This window comes from Bufo gargarizans, chromosome 3 (assembly GCF_014858855.1).
Source record: "Bufo gargarizans isolate SCDJY-AF-19 chromosome 3, ASM1485885v1, whole genome shotgun sequence".
NCBI classification, from domain to species: Eukaryota; Metazoa; Chordata; class Amphibia; order Anura; family Bufonidae; genus Bufo; species Bufo gargarizans.
In genome coordinates this window covers 193,832,068-193,852,860 of record NC_058082.1, presented here as the reverse complement: position 1 = coordinate 193,852,860, position 20,793 = coordinate 193,832,068, and the positions used below count along the sequence as shown (strand labels likewise).

The 20,793-nt window shown below is 42.0% G+C and overlaps 1 protein-coding gene across 3 annotated transcripts in view; it reads left to right on the top strand.

The window, feature by feature from the left end:
* TUBGCP3 (tubulin gamma complex associated protein 3) overlaps positions 1-20,793 on the top strand; it is a 127,666-nt gene that overhangs the window by 82,252 nt on the left and 24,621 nt on the right. For all 3 annotated transcript variants that reach the window (XM_044286034.1, XM_044286033.1, XM_044286035.1), the window contains 3 exons: positions 1,338-1,406; positions 14,199-14,334; positions 20,658-20,746. In XM_044286034.1, the coding sequence (XP_044141969.1) occupies positions 1,338-1,406; positions 14,199-14,334; positions 20,658-20,746 (294 nt within the window). The remainder of the gene's footprint in view (positions 1-1,337; positions 1,407-14,198; positions 14,335-20,657; positions 20,747-20,793) is intronic.

The following is a 20,793-nucleotide window of genomic DNA, read 5'->3' as shown; positions in this document are numbered from 1 at the left end:
GTGCATATTGTTTATATGTCGTCTTTGTCCGGCAGCTTTTTTTTTTGTTTTTGTATTTGAGATTTTCCTCCCTACCATCTAAATTGGACTTCCAGTTCTGAGCTTTTGAACATACTCTAAAAAAATAAAAAATAAAAATTCTGTTTTGGTGGAATTAATAGCAGAAAATAGGCTTTGTGTTACACAAAAAGAGCTTTGCTTTTTCAAGATTTTTACCGTCTAGCATTTTAATAATTTCATATGTTACTTGGAATTGATACACTCTGAGTGATTGTACAAATGTAAAATACAGAAGGTTTTTCCCTTTCATTATTATGCTTTTGTACTGTGAATAGATCATGAACATTCACCACTTTGATTTTATATTATCATTTATGCTCCTCCAACATTTAAAGGGGTATTCCCACCCTGCTCGTGTATGGAGCATCTGTCATGAACGTCTGATGGATGCAGGTCTGTGAACTCCTATCCTCCACATAGAGGCATGTCCCACCTCTGGGACCAGCACCTATCAGACTTTTACTGCATGCACTATGGATATGCTGTAACTGTTCAACTTGGTAATACCCCTTTAAAGGGTTTTTTTGGTACCTGTCCCCAGATTAGATCCTCAATATCAGATCTTTCGGAGTCCTACACCTTGAACCCCAGCTGTTTTGAGGAGGTTCTGGAAACAAAACAGTGAATGAAGCAAAATTCTCCATCCACTGTGCAGTGACTGTGCCAGAACTGCCGCTAAACTCCCATTCAAGCAAATTGGAGCTGAGCTACACATACATACGGAGTCTTCTGGCTCCAGACAGCTAATCGGTAGTGGTGATGGATGTTGGACCCCCAGCGATCTGATGTTTATGACCTAACCTGAGGATAGGTCATCAATATCGAAGTATCAGAAAACCCCTATACTGTATTAACTTTCTTATTAGTTGTCAGGTGCTATTGGCTTATTCCTAACGGGGGAATAATCTGGTGTAAAGCAAATTTTTTGCAATATACGGACGAGAAATGAATAAAAAAGTTGAAAAAAGTTCCTTCCTGAATCTGCTTTTCACATAATATTTAGAGCTGGATTTTTTGTTCTAATGGGACTCTGTGGGCATTATATAGTAGTTGTACTACATGGGGGCATGGGAACCTAGGGGTGGGTTTATGACCTTCCTTCTACAACACTATAAACCCCTAAAAAGCAGTGTTTTTTTTTTTTTTTAACTGCATTATGTTTCATTTGCATATACTATATCTCCGTCTTTATTCAATTTATGTTTTTTTTTGTCCCCCTCTAAATTTATGAGCTCATAACCACATATATCACAGATCTTATGTCTCATCATTTCTAGGTTTCGCCTGGAGACACTGGATGGGATGTATTTAGTTTAGATTATCACGTGGATGGACCGATTGCCACGGTAAGTCAATATAATAGGAAAAAAAAAAGCTTGATCCTGTTCACATGAAATAAACACTTGATTTTGTGATGGCTGATACTTGTTTGGGATTTTGCAGCAGGGATAATATGTCAGTTTTAGTAAATGTTTGTATTTGCCATAAGAAGTTTTTTTTGTAATGTTCCTCTGTTATTCCTCCTGCAATGTTTGAATAAATAGATAAATGAGCATTACCTTTCTGCTTGCCAAAGGAGTGTACCTGTACAGGCTCACACTATCCTATCAGCACAGTCAGACTGTATGGGAACACGCACAATTCACAAGGAGAATGGTACCACCAGTGGAAATGGGAGGCAAGAGAACGGAGTCTTCTATAGAGTCCTTTAATTCCAAAAGTCTGTGCAGGTCCAAGATGACACACTTCTTCAGCAATGTTGTCATTTCTCCTGTATCTATGAGATACGTTTATAGAGGAATTTTAGCATAAATTGACAGGAAACTACACATCATCTCTTACTCAGACCTCGTTCAGACAGTCGTAGTGTTTTTCGGATCCGCAAAACACAGATACCAGCTGTGTGCATTCCGCAATTTGAGGGCCGCAACCATAATAGAAAATGCCAATTGTTGTCCGCGATTGCGGTCATGTGACATTTTCCACTGTGTTGGTTCCCTGTCCTGATGACATCATGTCTACATCTGAGGCGTCGCAAGATTTGTAAGGCTCTGACCTGTAGACAAAATATGAACATATGAACGACCTTGACTCTGAGGGCGGTGTTCTGCTCATTCTTCCAGATTCTGCCACGTAGATGTGGTGTCAGTAATGATGCCGTCTATTAGGGCAAGGGTATTCCAGCAGGGCTTCAAGCAGGCTTGGATCTGTGATGTTCAAACTTGGAGGGGAAGGAGACGCAGAGACCTGATGCTTCAGACACTCCCTATGAGTCCAGCACCAGCATGTAAACAGAAGGTGCAGGTTACAGATTGCATTTACTCTAGAGGGGTTAAAATACATTCAGAGCTTCATGATCTGACTTATACAGACGTGGACAAAATTGTTGGTACCCTTTGGTCAATGAAAGAAAAAGTCACAATGGTCACAGAAATAACTTTAATCTGACAAAAGTAATAATAAATAAATTCTATAAATGTTAACCAATGAAAGTCAGACATTGTTTTTCAACCATGCTTCAACAGAATTATGTAAAAAAATAAACTCATGAAACAGGCATGGACAAAAATGATGGTACCCCTAACTTAATATTTTGTTGCGCAACCTTTTGAGGCAATCACTGCAATCAAACGCTTCCTGTAACTGTCAATGAGACATCTGCACCTCTCAGCAGGTATTTTGGCCCACTCCTCATGAGCAAACTGCTCCAGTTGTGTCCGGTTTGAAGGGTGCCTTTTCCAGACTGCATGTTTCAGCTCCTTCCAAAGATGCTCAATAGGATTGAGGTCAGGGCTCATAGAAGGCCACTTTAGAATAGTCCAATTTTTTCCTCTTAGCCATTCTTGGGTGTTTTTAGCGGTGTGTTTTGGGTCATTGTCCTGTTGCAAGACCCATGACCTGCGACTGAGACCAAGCTTTCTGACACTGGCTAGTACATTTCTCTCTAGAATTCCTTGATAGTCTTGAGATTTCATTGTACCCTGCACAGATTCAAGACACCCTGTGCCAGACGCAGCAAAGCAGCCCCAGAACATAACAGAGCCTCCTCCATGTTTCACAGTAGGGACAGTGTTCTTTTCTTGATATGCTTCATTTTTTCGTCTGTGAACATACAGCTGATGTGCCTTGGCAAAAACTTCGATTTTTGTCTCATCTGTCCACAGGACATTCTCCCAGAAGCTTTGTGGCTTGTCAACATGTAGTTTGGCATATTCCAGTCTTGCTTTTTTATGATTCGTTTTCAACAATGGTGTCCTCCTTGGTCGTCTCCCATGTAGTCCACTTTGGCTCAAACAACGACGGATGGTGCGATCTGACACTGATGTTCCTTGAGCATGAAGTTCACCTTGAATCTCTTTAGAAGTCTTTCTAGGCTCTTTTGTTACCATTCGGATTATCCGTCTCTTAGATTTGTCATCAATTTTCCTCCTGCGGCCACGTCCAGGGAGGTTGGCTACAGTCCCATGGATCTTAAACTTATGAATAATATGTGCAACTGTACTCACAGGAACATCTAGTTGCTTGGAGATGGTCTTATAGCCTTTACCTTTAACATGCTTGTCTATAATTTTCTTTCTGATCTCTTGAGACAGCTCTTTCCTTTGCTTCCTCTGGTCCATGTCGAGTGTGGTACACACCATATCACCAAACAACACAGTGATTACCTGGAGCCATATATATAGGCCCAATGGCTGATTACAAGGTTGTAGACACCTGTGATGCTAATTAGTGGACACACCTTGAATTAACATGTCCCTTTGGTCACATTATGTTCTGTGTTTTCTAGGGGTACCATCATTTTTGTCCATGCCTGTTTCATGAGTTTATTTTTTTACATAATTCTGTTGAAGCATGGTTGAAAAACAATGTCTGACTTTCATTGGTTAACATTTATAGAATTTTAATTTATTATTACTTTTGTCAGATTAAAGTTATTTCTGTGACCATTGTGACTTTTTCTTTCATTGACCAAAGGGTACCAACAATTTTGTCCACGTCTGTATAATGCAGTGAGGTTGAATACTGGTGTTTAGTTGTTTTTGTGTAAAGGGAACACTCCTTTAAGATGTTTGACTTCCCTGTCATAGTAATCCCTTGTTGCGCCATCTTGTCAGCAGTAATTACATGCAGGATCAATAAAGTCATATATTATATAGATTATTGACATGGAGAAGACCTCAAGCCATTTCTAAAGCTCTGGGACTTCACTGAATCACAGCAAGTGCCATCAGTTGTATTATCTGCGCAATACTATGTCAATTCTGACAACATGACCTGTTAAAGGGTACACTTGAGGTTTGGGTCCATGCACACAGTAGTGTCCTGAAGAATACCTACTAGAAGAGAATAAAAGGGGTTTTCTCACTTCAGCAAATGGCATTGATCCTGTAGACTCTTGTATAGGAATGAGCCATCCAATTGAAAGCAATGGGATGGCTTAGGTGTAATTACACCTGCTCGCTGCTGCTGTTGTAACGGTGAGCAGGTAAACCATGAAGAGGAGACAGCGCTGGCCTGAAGATAACTTGTACAACCCCTTTGTTAGGGACTCTAATATGTGTACATTATATTTTAATATTTTTTTTTTGCAGAGATATGATGGATTGAAGTTACAGGTCCAAAGCCTGAAGAGATATTCTGACAATGATGCTATGTCTCTTTATTTTGGTCAAGGGGAGAGTCTCATTATAGAAATCACATGTACATTCATGTAACCAGATTCACCTATATCCACTTCCTGTGTTACAGTCTCAAATCTTCACTAGGCCTACGTGACAACACCACATGAGAGAAATCAGAGCAGCAAATGTGAACAAAACCTGGCAGTTTAAACCCCTTCAGCTGCTATGACCTACCAGTACCTCACGGTCGCTGAGGTCGCTCTATACGTGGCACGTGCCGGCTGTATAATACAGTAGACACCTGGCAGCAATGAAAGGGAACAGTGATCATGCAGAAACCCGTCATGTAACACCTCTGATGCAATGATCAACACAGATTGCGGCATCTGTTAGGTAAGGCAGAGGGATGCAGTGAAATTGTGGGTCTCCAATCGGTTACCATGGCAGATTGTCCATGGTAAGTTCCCTGCTAAGCTGTGCACAAGGCATAGCTCAGCAGGGTGAATTCCAGTTTAAATCATGCCTATTTCCCAATTTTACGTATAAAAATATATAAACAATAAAAAAATAAAAATATCAGATATATATCTGAAAATTTCTGAACTATTGCAAAAAAAAAAAAATGTTTAATTCCTGTGCGGTGAACACTGTAACAGAAAAAAAATTTAAAAACACATGATTCACAGTTTTTTCCCCCTCCCAAATTTTTTTTAAAAAGTCATACGGAAAAATGCTATCAATAAAAATTACCGTTTGTCCCGCAAAAAAAAGTCCTCATAGAGCTCTGTGGACCAAAGTTACGGCTGTCAGAAAATGGTGATACAAAGGAAATTAGAATTTAGGAGTTCCATAGTAAAAAAATAAAATAGCAGGATGGGAAATGTGTAGTGTACCATGTTTTTCCATCCTGCAAAGTCCAGCAAAAAAACATGCTCAACCTGCGGCCCTCTAGCTGTTGCAAAACTAGAACTCCCAGCATGCCCGAACAGCTATCAGCCTACAGCAGAGAATTGTGGGAGTTGTAGTTTTACAACAGCTGGAGGGCCACAGGTTGAGCATGCCTGTATTAGACAAATTTAATACAAGGCACTTACTAATGTATTGTGATTGTCCATATTGCCTCACTTTTTATACATTGCACGCATCCAGGAGTTACGACCACCCAGCGAATCCATCAGAGGTGGCCATGCTTGCACTCTTTAGAAAAAAGTGCTGGCCTATGCAGACTCCAATGGTCCCAGTCACCAGAGAGGCCTGTGCTTTTTCTTGGAAGCATGACCACCACAGATGGATTGCAGGGTGGTCATAAACCCTGGATACGAGCAGTGTATAATTTGATGGAAAAATGAATCAAGCCAGCAAAGGAGGCAATATGGACAATCACAATACATTAGTAAGTGCCTTGTATTACCTTTGTCGACATGATACATGCCATTTGCTGAAGTGAGACAACCCCTTTTAATGCAAAGCACTTACAATGTGTTCCATTTGTCTACATGATAAATGCCATTTGCTAAAGTGACACAACCCCTTTAAATTCCCATTTTATGGAAATTGTGGGAACAGTAAAAATACTTCAGTAGATTTGCAGTAGTAAATTTTCAATATTTTATGAATATTTACACAAGACATTGTATTGCACAGAATGTTCTTTCTACGTCTCTGCTTCTTTTTCTATACGGAACTTGTGATTCAAGCCATCACTTGGCATCTGTGAATACTCCAGTTACAATCTCACTAGGTCTAAAATGGTAATCTGCAGATAAATGGCTTTTATTTAATGCAATCCTTATATATGTGATAATTCATTTGTTCCCTTTCACATCTAAGCATGTCCTTAATGAAACAGTTCATTCATTGTGCTCCATTATTCATAGACTATCAACTAATTTGAAATAATTTGCAAGGCACTGTAAAATGCATTTAAGTACTATCATATTTGTACTATTTAAAATAAAATATGATGAAGGATTCATTAGATTTGATTAGAAAATAGCTGGTTTATTGTTCCAAGCGTTTTATTGCATAAAATCTGTATTTTACTTAATGAACCTATTATATCGCTTTGTTCAAGGAGCAAGTGGTATCTTTTTACTTGAGGATGTTTGCACTGAGGTCTGATCTAATTTGTATGCACATTTAAGGAGAGGCTGCTACATTTTTATAGTGAATGAATTTGCTTGTGTATATTGTAGATTAGTGATATCCACATGATACTTGTACGGTATGTATGTCTTTGTGCATGCATATTATGGCCACTATCATCTTGGTCATATTTCCTCAAATTTCTTGGATGTTCAGAGGTTCCTTACAATATACAAGATCCCTTATAATAAATAGCCCTAACAATTTATTTCCTATGCAATATACAAGGCATCTTGTATAGAATACATTTGAACTAGTTTCAGTGTTGGGTAGACTGTATCTCTAATAAAATAATAATAAAAATAGCTGCCCCAGCTCCTAGGACCTCCAGCATTTGGGTATCATGACCAAGAGAAGTTTCCTCCATCCACATGGGTTTTGTGTTGCCAAATGAAATGAAAGGGTGACCATGCTATACATGGCCAGCCAAGTCCACTCTTAGCAACTCTCAGGTCCCAGACGCAGGAGCTTATAAAGGCAAAAATCATTTTCATGAGACATCCACTTTAAAATGTTGTGAATTGGCTAGCTTGCTTAGATCAGGGAACAGAGGGAACCCTGTCCCTTTTGGCTATTTTTATATTGACCCTGGCATGCGAGGGTTTAATTGTCAGCAGTTGGAGTTTCTCTGATCATAGATACTGCCTGCTAGTGTCCACTGCGTAACACAGCTGTCGTGACATCACCTGTGTCATCAACTGGTACCATCTTTAAAATCCAAAGATCTGCCGTACATGGTGGATAACATTGTATGGATTTGGACCAATTTGTTTCGATCTGGCTATAAAACATGTGGACACTACGCGATGTGCTGTCTGCCTCCATATGTCTGTTCCACAGTCCTGAAAAAATAAGAAAAAAATAAATAAAAATAAAATGTCCTATTCTTGTCTGTTTAGCGGACAAGAATAGGCATTTCTAACACAGTGTAGGACCTGCTGAAGGGGAAAATGTGAGATGCCTGCGGGACGAAAATCTGATACAGCTGTGTGCATGAGGCATTAATGTGTGAGGGATTGTTTTTTTTTTTTTTTTTGCAGGACAACTTGTAGTTTTGATTGCATTTTTTTATTGCTTTTTATTCAGTTTTTAAGTACATGATAGGTCCCATGTATGCATTGACAGGAGCATTTGAGGGGATGAACAGCTAATTAGATGTAGATGAGCAAATTGATGATTACGGTATATGAGCAAATGCTCATCTTTTCACTTCTTTTCTGGAAAAACTGGTCTCCATTATGTGTGACAGAGCAAGTATGCTCTCTGATTAATATAGAGGAAGACAACATACGGTACCTGGGATGATCCAACTGTACAGGGAGGAACATCTTTGATTTTCTTCTTCTTCCACGTGGCCCGCTCGCCCTCCTCCAGCACATTTGTTGCAGTGAGTGCTGCAAATACAGTATATGCTACTGTCGCTACAACCTGCTGTAGATTTTAACTAGAAGTAACAAACTAACACTAAGAGGGTGTAACGGTATACGTTCCTGGAATACTAAACACTTGACTAGCCCGATAGGAACGTTAAAAAGATCAAAATAATAAATCTTTAATTGATAAATAATAAAAGCATAGGGTGTAACCCCACCAGTATTAACCAACAGACTTAAAGAGATGTGCCTGCTGTGTGGCTAATGAGTCAATCTACAAAACCTCACAGCAGAAACAGTGGATCAAGTGGTGCGCAAACGCTTGTATGAACCTCCACTTGATAACTCACGATCCATTGAACACACCTCCACTAGACTAAAAGAACTCTGATAGCTGACTCAAAGGAGTCAATGGTGTGCCTTCAGATGAGTATCATAGAGCAGAATTAGCATGCAAGCTGCCTATGATACACAGTGACCTAGGAGATAGCGTTCACTGCCATTCACACGCGGCTAACTGCCACCTGTCAGTGTGCCCCTCAACTACTGTAAGGCAATCAATGCATCCGGCTCAACACGTTTCCGTGCCTATATATGGTGGGCACGTCATCAGGAGCCTATTATACTGTAAGGCGTACTATAAATACATTATAGACCAGTCACTGCCTGGTGCAATGACACTCGGGTGAGAGGATCGGTGCTAGGATGGCCGCGTGAGCGCCAAATTTTAAAGGGAAAACACCCTGCCTCCTTGGGCGTGACTAAGGTCGACCTGCAAATGGGAACCTAGAACTGCGTTCTTGGCCTTGTTTAATGCCAGAGTCTTTGTAAAATGTGACTACAGCTGCTTTCTAGCAGAAAGAGACCCCAGAAGCTGGAGCTAGACTCATACAAAACAGTATTGTCCTATTCTGCTTAAATGAACCCTGGTCGGGCTGATCAGTAGGGGAGGGTAAGAAGCAGTGGCGTTGCTAGGGCTGGTGTCACCCGGTGCGGTAGAAAATGGTGTCACCCCCCCTGGGACGAGTCACGTAGGGGACGTCCATCAAGCTCCGCCCTGCCGCCGCCGCGCCGCTGACATCCCTTCACTGAGCCTGCCGACCAACCCAAGCGGTAACCCACACTGCCCCACATAAAAAATATGCCCCCCACACTGCCCCACATAAAAAATATGCCCCCCACACTGCCCCACATTAAGTAATATGCCCCCCACACTGCCCCACATTAAAGGGGTTCTGAACTTTGTTTTAACTGATGATCTATCCTCTGGATAGATCATCAGCATCTGATCAGCAGCGGTCCGACACGCGGGATCCCCGCCAATCAGCTGTTTGAGAAGGCAGCAGCGCCGCGGCCTTCTCACTGTTTACCGCTGGCCCAGTGACGTCACGACTAGTATCAACTAGCGTGGGAGGGGCTAAGCTCTGTTTACTTGAACGGAGCTTAGACGCGCCCAGGCCATTTGATACTAGTCGTGACGTCACTGAGCCAGCGGCGCTGCTGCCTTCTCAAACTGCTGATCGGCGGGGGTCCCGGGTGTTGGACCCCCGCTCTTCAGATGCTAAACAAAGTGCAAAACCCCTTTAAGTAATATGCCCCCCCACACTGCCCTCAATTATGTACTTTGCCCCCCACTAAGTAATTTTTCCCCACACTGCCCTCCATTATGTAGTTTGCGGCATTTCCAGGAAATGCACTTTAATGCTCCATGAGTCATGGAGCATTAAAGTGCATTTCCACCTTCTGTTCAAGCTTTACCCTGGCTGGACCTGGAGGCCCCAACCCCCTGCCCCCCCTAAATATAATAAATACTATAATGGGGTATTAAATTAAATCTAAATATAAAGTCAATATGCGCTCTCTGCGCTACCTCCCACACCTCCTCCTCCCTCAGGCGCGGCAGGGGCAGGTCTGGCTGGCTGTGTGAGTGAGTCACCACCCAATCCATTAGCTCCAGACTCGAGTCCTGGGCCTGCAGGCTGCTCCTGCAGTGCAGCCGCGGCGCCGCTACTCACCAGGTAGTCACACCCCCTTCTCCACGTGACGGCCGGACCGACATCCTTGCTAGTGAGTAAGGAGTAGTGATGGGAAGTTCGGATCTTTTAGGTGAATCGGTTCATTTGAATCAGCTCATTCAAATGAACCGATTCATGAATTGGATCTTCGGTTCACTTGCTGAGTCACTGACTGCTGAGCTGACTCGCAAGTGAACCGAAGACTCTAGGTGCCGGTGCGCATGCGCAGATGCTATACATTCGATTCACTTGCTGCTGACTCAGTGCAGTCGGCTCTTCAGCTCTCTAATTAGTAATGAGTCAGGATCAGGAAGAGTGATTTATTATAGTGATAGTGAAGGGAAGCTGAGGCTGACGCCGGACAGGAGGACTCAGGAGTCAGAAGCTGTCACTGTGGTGTGCAATATGCATTGTTACCCACAGTGACAATAGTCTGACACTGACAGGAGTACAAGGAACCAAGTGAAGTGACATGTGACTGCACAGGGAAAGCTATGTGCTGAATAGATAACAGTATTACAGTAACACAGTCACTGGTTGATAATAAAATAGTCCCCACAGTCATCACTCAGGAAAATAACTAGTGTGCAATTTGTGCACGATTTTCTAATAAACCTGAAGAGAGATTGTCACCCTGTCGGATCCGTCCTGCCACCGCTCCGTCCCCGGATCCCATTGACTATAATGGGGACGGGGTGGAGCTCCAGCACGGCAGTTTGCGGTGAGAGGCCGCCGGACTAAAAAGTTGGACATGCAGGACTTTTAGTCCGGCAGCCTTTCGCCATGCACTGCCGTGCTGCGCCGGAGCTCCACCCCCGTCCCCATTATAGTCAATGGGGACGGAACGGTGGTCCGGCGAAATAACAGCAGGACGGATCTGACAGGATGAACAGCCTGTCGGATCCGTCATGCCGCTAGTGTGAAAGTAGCCTTACAATCTCATGGCTTCTGAGCAACAGATCCCGTGGTCTTCACAGTCATCTGCTGCCCAGAAACCATGATTCTGTAGGGGGACGAGCAGTAGCCATCCCTCATCCTCATGCACATGGCTCACAGGCTCAATATAGAGTAAGATCAAGATATAACACACTCCGTCTCCCACATGAACGGTGACATCTCTTTTGACAGCCAATTTGATCCTAAAGGGTTAATTCAACCTGGAATCTAAACTCTGTGTCATCTGTCACTTCTCTTAGGCTACTTACACACTAGCGTTTGATCGGATCCGTTCTGAACGGATCCGATCATAATAATGCAGACGGAGGCTCCGTTCAGAACGGATCCGTCTGCATTATATTGGCAAAAAAAAGCTAAGTGTGAAATTAGCCTGAGCGGATCCGTCCAGACTTTTACATTGAAAGTCAATGGGGGACGGATCCGCTTGAAGATTGAGCCATATTGTGGCATCTTCAAACGGATCCGTCCCCATTGACTTCCATTGTAAGTCTGGACGGATCCGCTTGCCTCCGCACGGCCAGGCTGCAAGCAGCGTTCAGGTGTCCGCCTGCTGAGCGGAGCGGAGGCTGAACGCCGCCAGACTGATGCATTCTGAGCGGATCCGCGTCCATTCAGACTACATCAGGGCTGGACGGAAGCGTTCGGGTCCGCTTGTGAGCCCCTTCAAACGGAGCTCACGAGCGGACAGCCGAACGCTAGTGTGAAACTAGCCTTATCTCTCTGCTCCTATCCCTGACCCTGGGTTCAGACCTGAGCGTTCTGAAACGAGCGCTCTGTATGCACGATTGTACGGGTGTTTACAATCGCGCATACAGAGACAAGCGAACACACATTGTCGCGCGTTCCCGAATATCTCTATGTACGGGAACGCGCGACAAAATGCCCCAAAAAAGCTCAAGAACTTGTTTGATCGTCGGGCGTTTTACAGCGCGATCGTACGTGCTGTAAAACGCCCAGGTGAGAACCATTCCCATAGGGAATCATTGGTTTCTCCTTGTTGAGCGTTTTACAGCGCGTAGGAACGTGCTGTAAAACGCTCAGGTGTGAACTTAGGGTTAATCTTATCACTGCTTCAACAAAAGCAGCCAGACAGCCTCAGCCTCAGTGTGATGTAACCTGTTCTACAGCCTGACTCACTGCTCTTTTAACTCAAAGAATCGAATGAGTCACAAACTTTTAACTTGTGACTCATTCGATTCCTTTCTATTCTTAGACTCCCTGCACTTACTTGTGTGACTCAGACGACTCGATTCAGAGAGCTGCTGGTGTGCTGTGCTTGCCCCCTCAGCTCTGGTCGGTGATTGGTTGGTGGGCGGGGAGGGGAGGGGCTGGCAGAAGCCAGCTTCCACTCTAAGCTCATATTACGCTCCTCCCCGTCCCTCCCTCAGGCTCCCTGCTGCCAGCGTCTCTGCATTTTCTGTGTGACCGATCCGAGCCGTTTCAAAACGGCTGGGATCAGTCAAGGAGAACTCCAGCGGCCGGCGGGTGACACCCCATCAGACTGGTGTCACCCGGTGCGGCCCGCACCCCCCGCACCCCCCTCGCAACGCCACTGGTAAGAAGGAAAAGTAAGTCCCTGCATTAGATTTTGAAAAGCGATTTGGGCATTCATACGTTTTTAAGGATTTTTATATTGCTGGACTGTTCTCCGGGTAGGATATCAATATCTGATTGGCAGAAAAGGGACATCCTGCGACCCCCGCCAATCAGCTTTTGCCGCTTTGTTCTAGCAACCTAACTACACCGTTCTGGCCACTCTGTAATGGGCAGAGCTTTTTACCGCATCGCTGCTACCATTGAATTGAACCAGCTACCCAGGAACAGCTGAATGGTGAGGCTGGGTACTGGACCCCCACTTATTGAATATTCATGGCCTATCCTGAGTAGAGGCCATCACTTTAAAATACTGGAAAACCCTTTAAAAGGGTGTCCAACTTTCAAACACTTTTGGGCATCCCTCTGCACCAGACCTGGTAAAGGGAACCTGTCACGCTGTACATGGTGTCTGAGCTGCAGGCAGCAGGATATAGCGCAGGCTGATATATAGATTGGTTCGAAGATTCGGTAAAGCTTGTATCTCATACACTTAAATTCCTGCTCTTTCTGGGCCTCAAAGTCAAGGAGGCGGTCCTATCAGTGATTGACAGGTATCTCTGTATGCACAGTCATAGAGGGCAGGCTGTCAATCACTGATAGGACCGCCTCCTTCACCTCAAAGCCCAGAATGAGCAGGAAATTAAATGTATAAAATACAAGTTATACTGAATCTTTTCTCACATATCTATAAATAAATCTGCTCAGCTTCTAATATTCTACAACACGGTTTCATGGTGACAAGTTCCCTTTAAGAGAAACATCGTTACTTTTTCTACAGCTCGGTTCTGACTACTTCAGCCTATTGCTAGGTTTGATGCACTCAGGTCCCAGCTTGTTATGGAACAGATGGGGGCTATGTGTGCCGCTGGAGCCAATGACTGTCCGCAGTGGTGATGTATCCCCAAGTGGCTCATCACAGGTTCTCTGAGAATTGCTTGAAAGCTGGACAACCCCTTTAAGTCTTTTTTGCTGACACTTTTATTCACATTATCACTAATGTCTCAATTTTCTTTTGTAGGTTATGGGGGATGGTAAACGTTTAGGTTATAATCTTTAGGGCCCATTCACATGTCATGGTTGATCACTTCTGAAAGCTGTGGGCCTGCTTATGGTTTAGTTCCCTTGATTGGAGTTAAGCCACGAGCAGACACCCACTACGGCCGCAAACGGTACCTGATTGTGTTTTTAAGTCTCCGGCCTGAGTCGTGGCCTCCCATTGAAAACAACGGGGGACAGACACCACGTGGCCGCACAACAATTTTTACACCGTGTCTGCATCAAAATTCCACCAGTGCAGTGCTTGAAAGTATGCATGTCTTAATTTTATAACTTTTTAATGCTATTTTATTATTATAAAGACAGGTAATTTAATAGCTGTCCTGGGTAGCACACCTGAAATCATCCCCCTTTCTTTCTGTATTTAAATCCAGGTATTTACCAGAGAGTGCATGAGTCATTATCTCCGAGTGTTCAACTTTCTGTGGCGTGCAAAGAGGATGGAATACATTCTAACCGACATTTGGAAAGGGCATATGTGCAATGCAAAATTACTGAAAAGTATGCCAGGTATGATGCAGAAAACATGCTTGTGAAGATGTAAGACCTGGATAATTATTAGCTGCTCTCATATTTGCTGTGCAATGAAATATCTGCATGGTGAACAACATATCTTTCTTCAAAATGAAGCATACGTTGTGTGATCGGCACAAGGGAAACATGAGGGTGGTCTTGTAGAAGTTTACCATGATTTATGCCCTCACCTTGTCACACTAGAATAAAGCCACAGGACAGAAGTTTAGTGATTTAAACCATTACATTTTCATTTTTTTAGCCCACTTTAGGAAGAGGGGAATCGTAGAGATGGAGATGCCACAAATGTCTAATGTGCGAAAACACCTTTAAATAAATTTAAGGGCAGTCTCCTGCTTTTGCCCAGATCTGCTTCTTATATTTGCAGCTATTAATATGTAATGGTAGCTAATTTTCTCTATAGAAATGATGCAATTTCCTGCTGTAAGTTTCACTATTTGCTTGTTTCCACTTTATTTGCTCACAGACACAACAGACCATAATATCAATATGAGGCCTGGTTCACACGTTTTCTGATGCGCAAAGAACGTCAGAATCAGCGTGAAAAACTTTTAAACCGCCTCCCCTTGTGTGGCGATGGGCGCTTAATTTTATAAAGCCCATGATCGGTCTTGCAACTTTTTCATCGGGGTGCCACACACTGCTCAGCTCCATTGAATGAGGCTAACCAGTGTGCAGACCCATGGTAGGAATCGGAGGTGTAGCCTCAGCCTTTTTAAGTGGGTTTCACAAAATGCCAAAACTGGCCGGTCTATGTTGTGTCTGGAGTTGTCCCGACTTTGCCCCGACAGATGATTTAGCTGGAAGGAAAGGTTGGGCATGTTGAATTTTAATGGCTAATCCTTTTGGTCTCAAGGGAGAAGATCTGGTGCCAAAGGTGTCTGGAACATCAGAGTTCAGATTTTAACATTTTATAAAAAAAATAAAATAAAATAAAGTTATGTAAAAGAAAACATTAAAGGTGGCATGTTCTGTTTCCTGACTTACCAGTTTTACTAAGGGGGGACTTATCATGAGGGTAGTATTTGAGCTTGGTTTTCCTCGAGTCTGCATCAGTGTACTTTGCACCAAATTTCTCATATATCCTACGTTATTTGCTAAAATGTAAAGCATCTTTAAACCCAATACTTTAATCTAGCTTTTCAACCCCACTCCACATACTGGAGTGAGTTTGCAACTTTTTTGCGGCTTTTTAGTTAGTTGTTTTTGAAAAATCCGGCGTGAAACTGATTAACATAGCTAATCACGCTCAATTTCTTGTGTGTGTGAAAGTAACCCAAAAAGTCGCAAAAGCCCTATTTAGCGATATATTTTTTTGCTAGAATTCTGGAGTACAGGGTTTGATAAATTCACCCTTTTTGTATCTGTGAAATAACAATTACAAAGCATAAAAAAAACGTTTATTCCTTCTGTATGAGAAAAGGGAGTCCGGGTGTGTCCTCACACAGTCAGTGTGACTTAGGTTAAGGTCACATGATCGAGTTTTCCGGTTTGTGAACAGACAGTCATTCGGCCTGAACCCTGAACCATTAATTTTAATGCATATGTGGCAAGAAAGGGAGAGGCGCAATAGGGCAATAGTTTCTTAATGAGTTGGTTCAAAAAAGGTAATGGTTGTGCTCACCTTTTCGTGTTGTGCAAGCATAGGCACAACACTAGTGTAGGCGTATGTTAAAAGCGTGGTCGGTGCTGCCGGTATCATTCGCTCCTCCCTTGTGGAGTTGCCAGTCCTCCTGGAGGAGTGATGAGAGACAATAGAGGGGTGTGGAGTATTGGTGGTCCACCGTTTTCGATACCTCCTGGTGCAATAACACAACCTCAAGTAGTTGGAGACAATTATTTTTATTTACAAATACGTGATAACGTGTTTCGGAGTAGACAAACACTCCTTTTTCAAGTCTGAGGCTGTAAGTCCACATGCATATAGCAAAACGCGCTATATGCACATAAATTTACAGCCTCAGACTTGATAAAGGAGTGTTTGTCTACTCCGAAATGCGTTGTCACGTATTTGTAAATAAAAAGAATTGTCTCCAACTACTTAAGGGCGTGTTATTGCGCCAGGAGGTATCGAAAACAGTGGACCGCCAATGCTCCACACCCCTCTATTGCCATTAATTTTACTGGATAGATGCACACTCGCATCTTTCCGTTCAGTATTTTCTATATTTTCCATTTTTTGATGTAGGACTGATGCATTCAAGTCAGTGAAAAAATAAATAAATTATTTCCATATCGCTCATGTGAAATAAGCCTTAAGCCCATAGCGAGCAGGCAATCAAAAAAACATATCTGTAGTGAATGTTAGGGTCCCTTTAGTCAGGCAATTAACGGTAAGGCTGGTTTCACACGGGCGTGACGGATTTAATCCGGATGCGTTCAGGGTGCGTTCAGTGAAAATGCAGCGATTTTGGCACTAAAACAAGTCAGTTTTGTCTGCGATTGCGTTTAGTTGTTCAGTTTTTTCCGCGCGGGTGCAATGCGTTTTGATGCGTTTTTCACACGCGTGATAAAATACTGAAGGTTTACAAACAACGTCTCTTAGCAACCATCAGTGAAAAACGCATCGCACCCGCACTTGCTTGCGGATGCAATGCGTTTTTCACGCAGCCCCATTCACTTCTATGGGGCCTGTCCTGCGTTACAAACGCAGAATATAGAACATGCTGCGATTTCAAAGCATTGCAGAAGTGATGCGTGAAAAAAACCGCTCATGTACACAGCCCCATTGAAATGAATGGTGCCGGATTCAGTGTGGGTGCTATGCGTTCACGTCACGCATGGCACCCGCGCGGAAATCACGCTCGTGTGAAAGGGACCTAACAAATGAACATTCCCCATCATTGCCTCACTATGAGTGGAGGCAATGGCTGTATTTACATGCAGCAGTCCTCTCCTCTGTATCGGGACAAATCAGGGTGGATTTGATTTAAATCAAACCGATTTAAATCACAATTTAAATCACTAGTCAGTAAGGCTTGATTTAAATCATAGTTTTTTACATAAAGATTCATATTTGGACAATTTTTCTGTTGTACTTAGGAAGGAGAAAAATAATCATTACCTTAATAATAACAATTTAAATAGGGTTTATTCAACTGAAACAATAACATTACAGCATGTTATTTGCTTAAACATCACATCCATGTTTGTTGCAGTGTTTGCATTTTGCACACATGCCTGACTTACCGATAGGTAAAGGAACTTCATTAAAATATTGCCAAACTGGGTCTCTTTTACGGCCTGCTGCCATTATAGTTTTTTTCCTCCAAGGAAAGAATGTGATAAACCTCAGGTCATACACACAAAAAGATCCAAAGACTTGTCTGACTGTGGCTGTGCAGTACTGTGCTCAGAAAGTTTCACTTTCATTTTGTAGTACTCCTTGTCTGCTTGCCTTTTCCTCCTTACACTTAGTTTCACTTTCTTCTTGTGCAGATCTATTCCACTCCAAACAATCAGAAAAATATTGTTTATATTCTATTCACTGAACTTTAAACTTAGCACTGAAGGGGTTGATTCTGTATTTATAGGTTTGTAGAAGTTAGGATTAAAGATCTTTTTCTCAACCCTTTTAATGTTTTTTGAGAACTCCATAATTAAACCAAGCATCTGTGATAATATCTTGTAGGCAGAGAAACTACCCAGTAATCGTACAAAAACCTCTGGAAGAGCATGACATTGTGAATGGATTAATGGAATTTAACAAAAAATTAAACATATACAGCCTTATTCTACATAATTAAAAAAGTAATTTTTATTTCATAATGAAATAACCTTTGGAAGGTAATATATTTTACTCAAAAAGCATTTTATATTAAAAAAATCTGATTTAAATTAAAAAAAAATCTGATTTAAATAAAAAAATCTGATTTAAATAAAAAAATCTGATTTAAATAAAAAAAATCAGATTTAAATAAAAAAATCAGATTTAAAAATAAAATAAAAAATCATTGATTTTTATCCACTCTGGGACCAATGATCTCCACTGTGATCGCTTATCCCTATACAGAATCATTGCTAGCAGCAGATCACTGTTTGTACAGGTCAATATGCTGAGCTGCTCAGCTTCTCCTGCATCGTAACACACTGCAGATAGGGCAAGATAGTTAATGTGAAAAAGATTTACCCAGATACTGCTTTACCTGCGGTGACATTTGTTTTTTTTTATTTAGTTTTTTAAAAATTTTTTTATTTATTTATTAGATCAGATCTTTTAGTCATGTAGGGTTTCAGGAAATCTGTAAGTAGACAAGTGTGTTAGAAAATGCTTTTAAGTAGGTCATGGACCTGTTGTGGGCATATCCAAAAAGAGTTAAAAAGCCTCCTATTTTGAGTGTGAATTCTTAGCGCACTTAAATACAATTTATGTCACAGCCAACAAAGCAATTTAATGAAGACTAAATACAGCAAAGTACATTAAATACCATTAGTAAATGGGGTTCATGATCCTGTTAGGTAAGATCAGCTAGTTGTAATGCACGATAAAAAAGTGCCTTTTTTTATTACTATAAAATGTACCTTTTTCAGATTTTTCTACATTATGCATATGTGATTTATAAAACTTAGAGTATGGCCATGGCATTAACTCAATGGATTTTCCACAGCGCATTTGGAGGTAGAAAATCCACGACATTTACAGTACAGCAAAATGGATGAGACTTTATAACTTGTTGTGCGTTACTTTTTTTTAAATTTGAAGCCTATCAGTTTCTGCTGCAACGCAGAGGGTGAAGTCGGTGGCAGATCTGCAGCATTTATCCACCGAAATCTGCAGCTGCAAATTCTGCATCAAAGTTGATTTTCTGCCCCAGACTAGTCATGTGTGGTGTCAGGCTTTTAACAGCACATTTTGTATTACGTTTTAACACATCTTTAAGTGGGTTGTCCAGGGTAGAAAATCTTGTTTCAAAAAGCTTTGCAGTAAACCAAAAAAATACTTGTCTCTTCCATCCCCCATTACTTCAGTGCTGCCAGTGGTCTCCCCACTAGTCTCCGTACACTTCCATCCAGCTGATCACATGCTGTCTAACCACCTTGGGGATGTTGTCTGCTTGTATAACGCTAGACTATAGAGGCTAATGATTGGCTGCAGCAGTCACTTGGTTAGACTGCATTTGATTTGCTGCATGATAGCCCACGCAATTCGTGATTGTCTGTCTGTTCAGGTGTTTCCTGCGTGTCAAAAGGACAAGAGGGACAGGAAGCTGGTGAGGGAGAGTGAAGCGTTGGAATGGCAGTGGAGGGGGTTGGTGACGTGAATATTGACTTTATCATATAATTCTGCTTGTGTGAAATTAAAATTATTTTAAAAAACAAAAAGGCTCCTCAAACTGTATAGTAATAAACTACTGGACAGCCATTAAAATTCACACCAGCAGAATTACATGATGGAATTCTAGCTCCCTGCAGCCACCACTAGGTGGAGCTCTGGAGCTTTCTTACATAGTGTAGAGCTCAGACTGCTATAAAGGTATTATGAAAGTAGCACAGAATATTGGGCTTTTTTAGATGAAATCAGGGAAAGCTGCCTGTAATTGTCTGCCCCTTTGCTTACAGAATGTTTTTGTTGCAGTGCTGAATCCCTGAGGTTCACAAACCGTACATGCCTTACACAGATGAGATGATGCACTTCGGAGATAATTTCTTAAATGATTTTTTGCACCAGTTTTCTGGCAAATAAATGCATACATGTTGGAGCATGCCACATTTTCACTAGAAATGTCAACGTTTTATTTCTCAGGGACATTGAAAAGTGGTAAGGAGGGGACTAGGCTACTGTTGGTCATAAATTAGGCGCATCCTTTAGCAGTCTGTGCACCTAAAGTGAAAACTGGCATAAAAAAAGATAAATATGGGAATACGGGACCTACCCTCGCCACACTCCCTTCTTGGGAAAGTGTTGAGGGCGACATAGAAATGCCACTTGTGCCTGTTTAGGCGCAATGGCATTTAAAAAGTCGCAAACACAAGGTTTGCAACTTTTTCACTCCAGAAACTTTGCGTGTTGGGAATAATAAATTCTCCTCTTTAACTTTGGTCAATTTTTCCATAATTTCAAACCCCTTTTAAAATAAAGTACATATAGAAATGGTCTCTTTGATTTTACACAGAGTTTAATGGAGATGCAATTTAAAAGAAGAATGACATTTATAAAGTTAGTCCGATGAGTATTAAAAATCGAAGAAAAGGGTGACTAGATTTCGTGTTACGGCTGGGAGAACATAGTGCTGTCTAGATAAGTCGTAAGATGCACTTTTTCTTATGAGTCCTATTTGTATTGTTCATTTACATTGCAGAGCTCGCTGGGGTGCTTCATCAGTGTCACGTCCTGGCTTCAGAAATGGTTCATTTCATTCATCAGATGCAGTATTACATCACATTTGAGGTACATGATTGTTTTTCTTCATGCTGACCTTGTTTCTTGGTTACGTT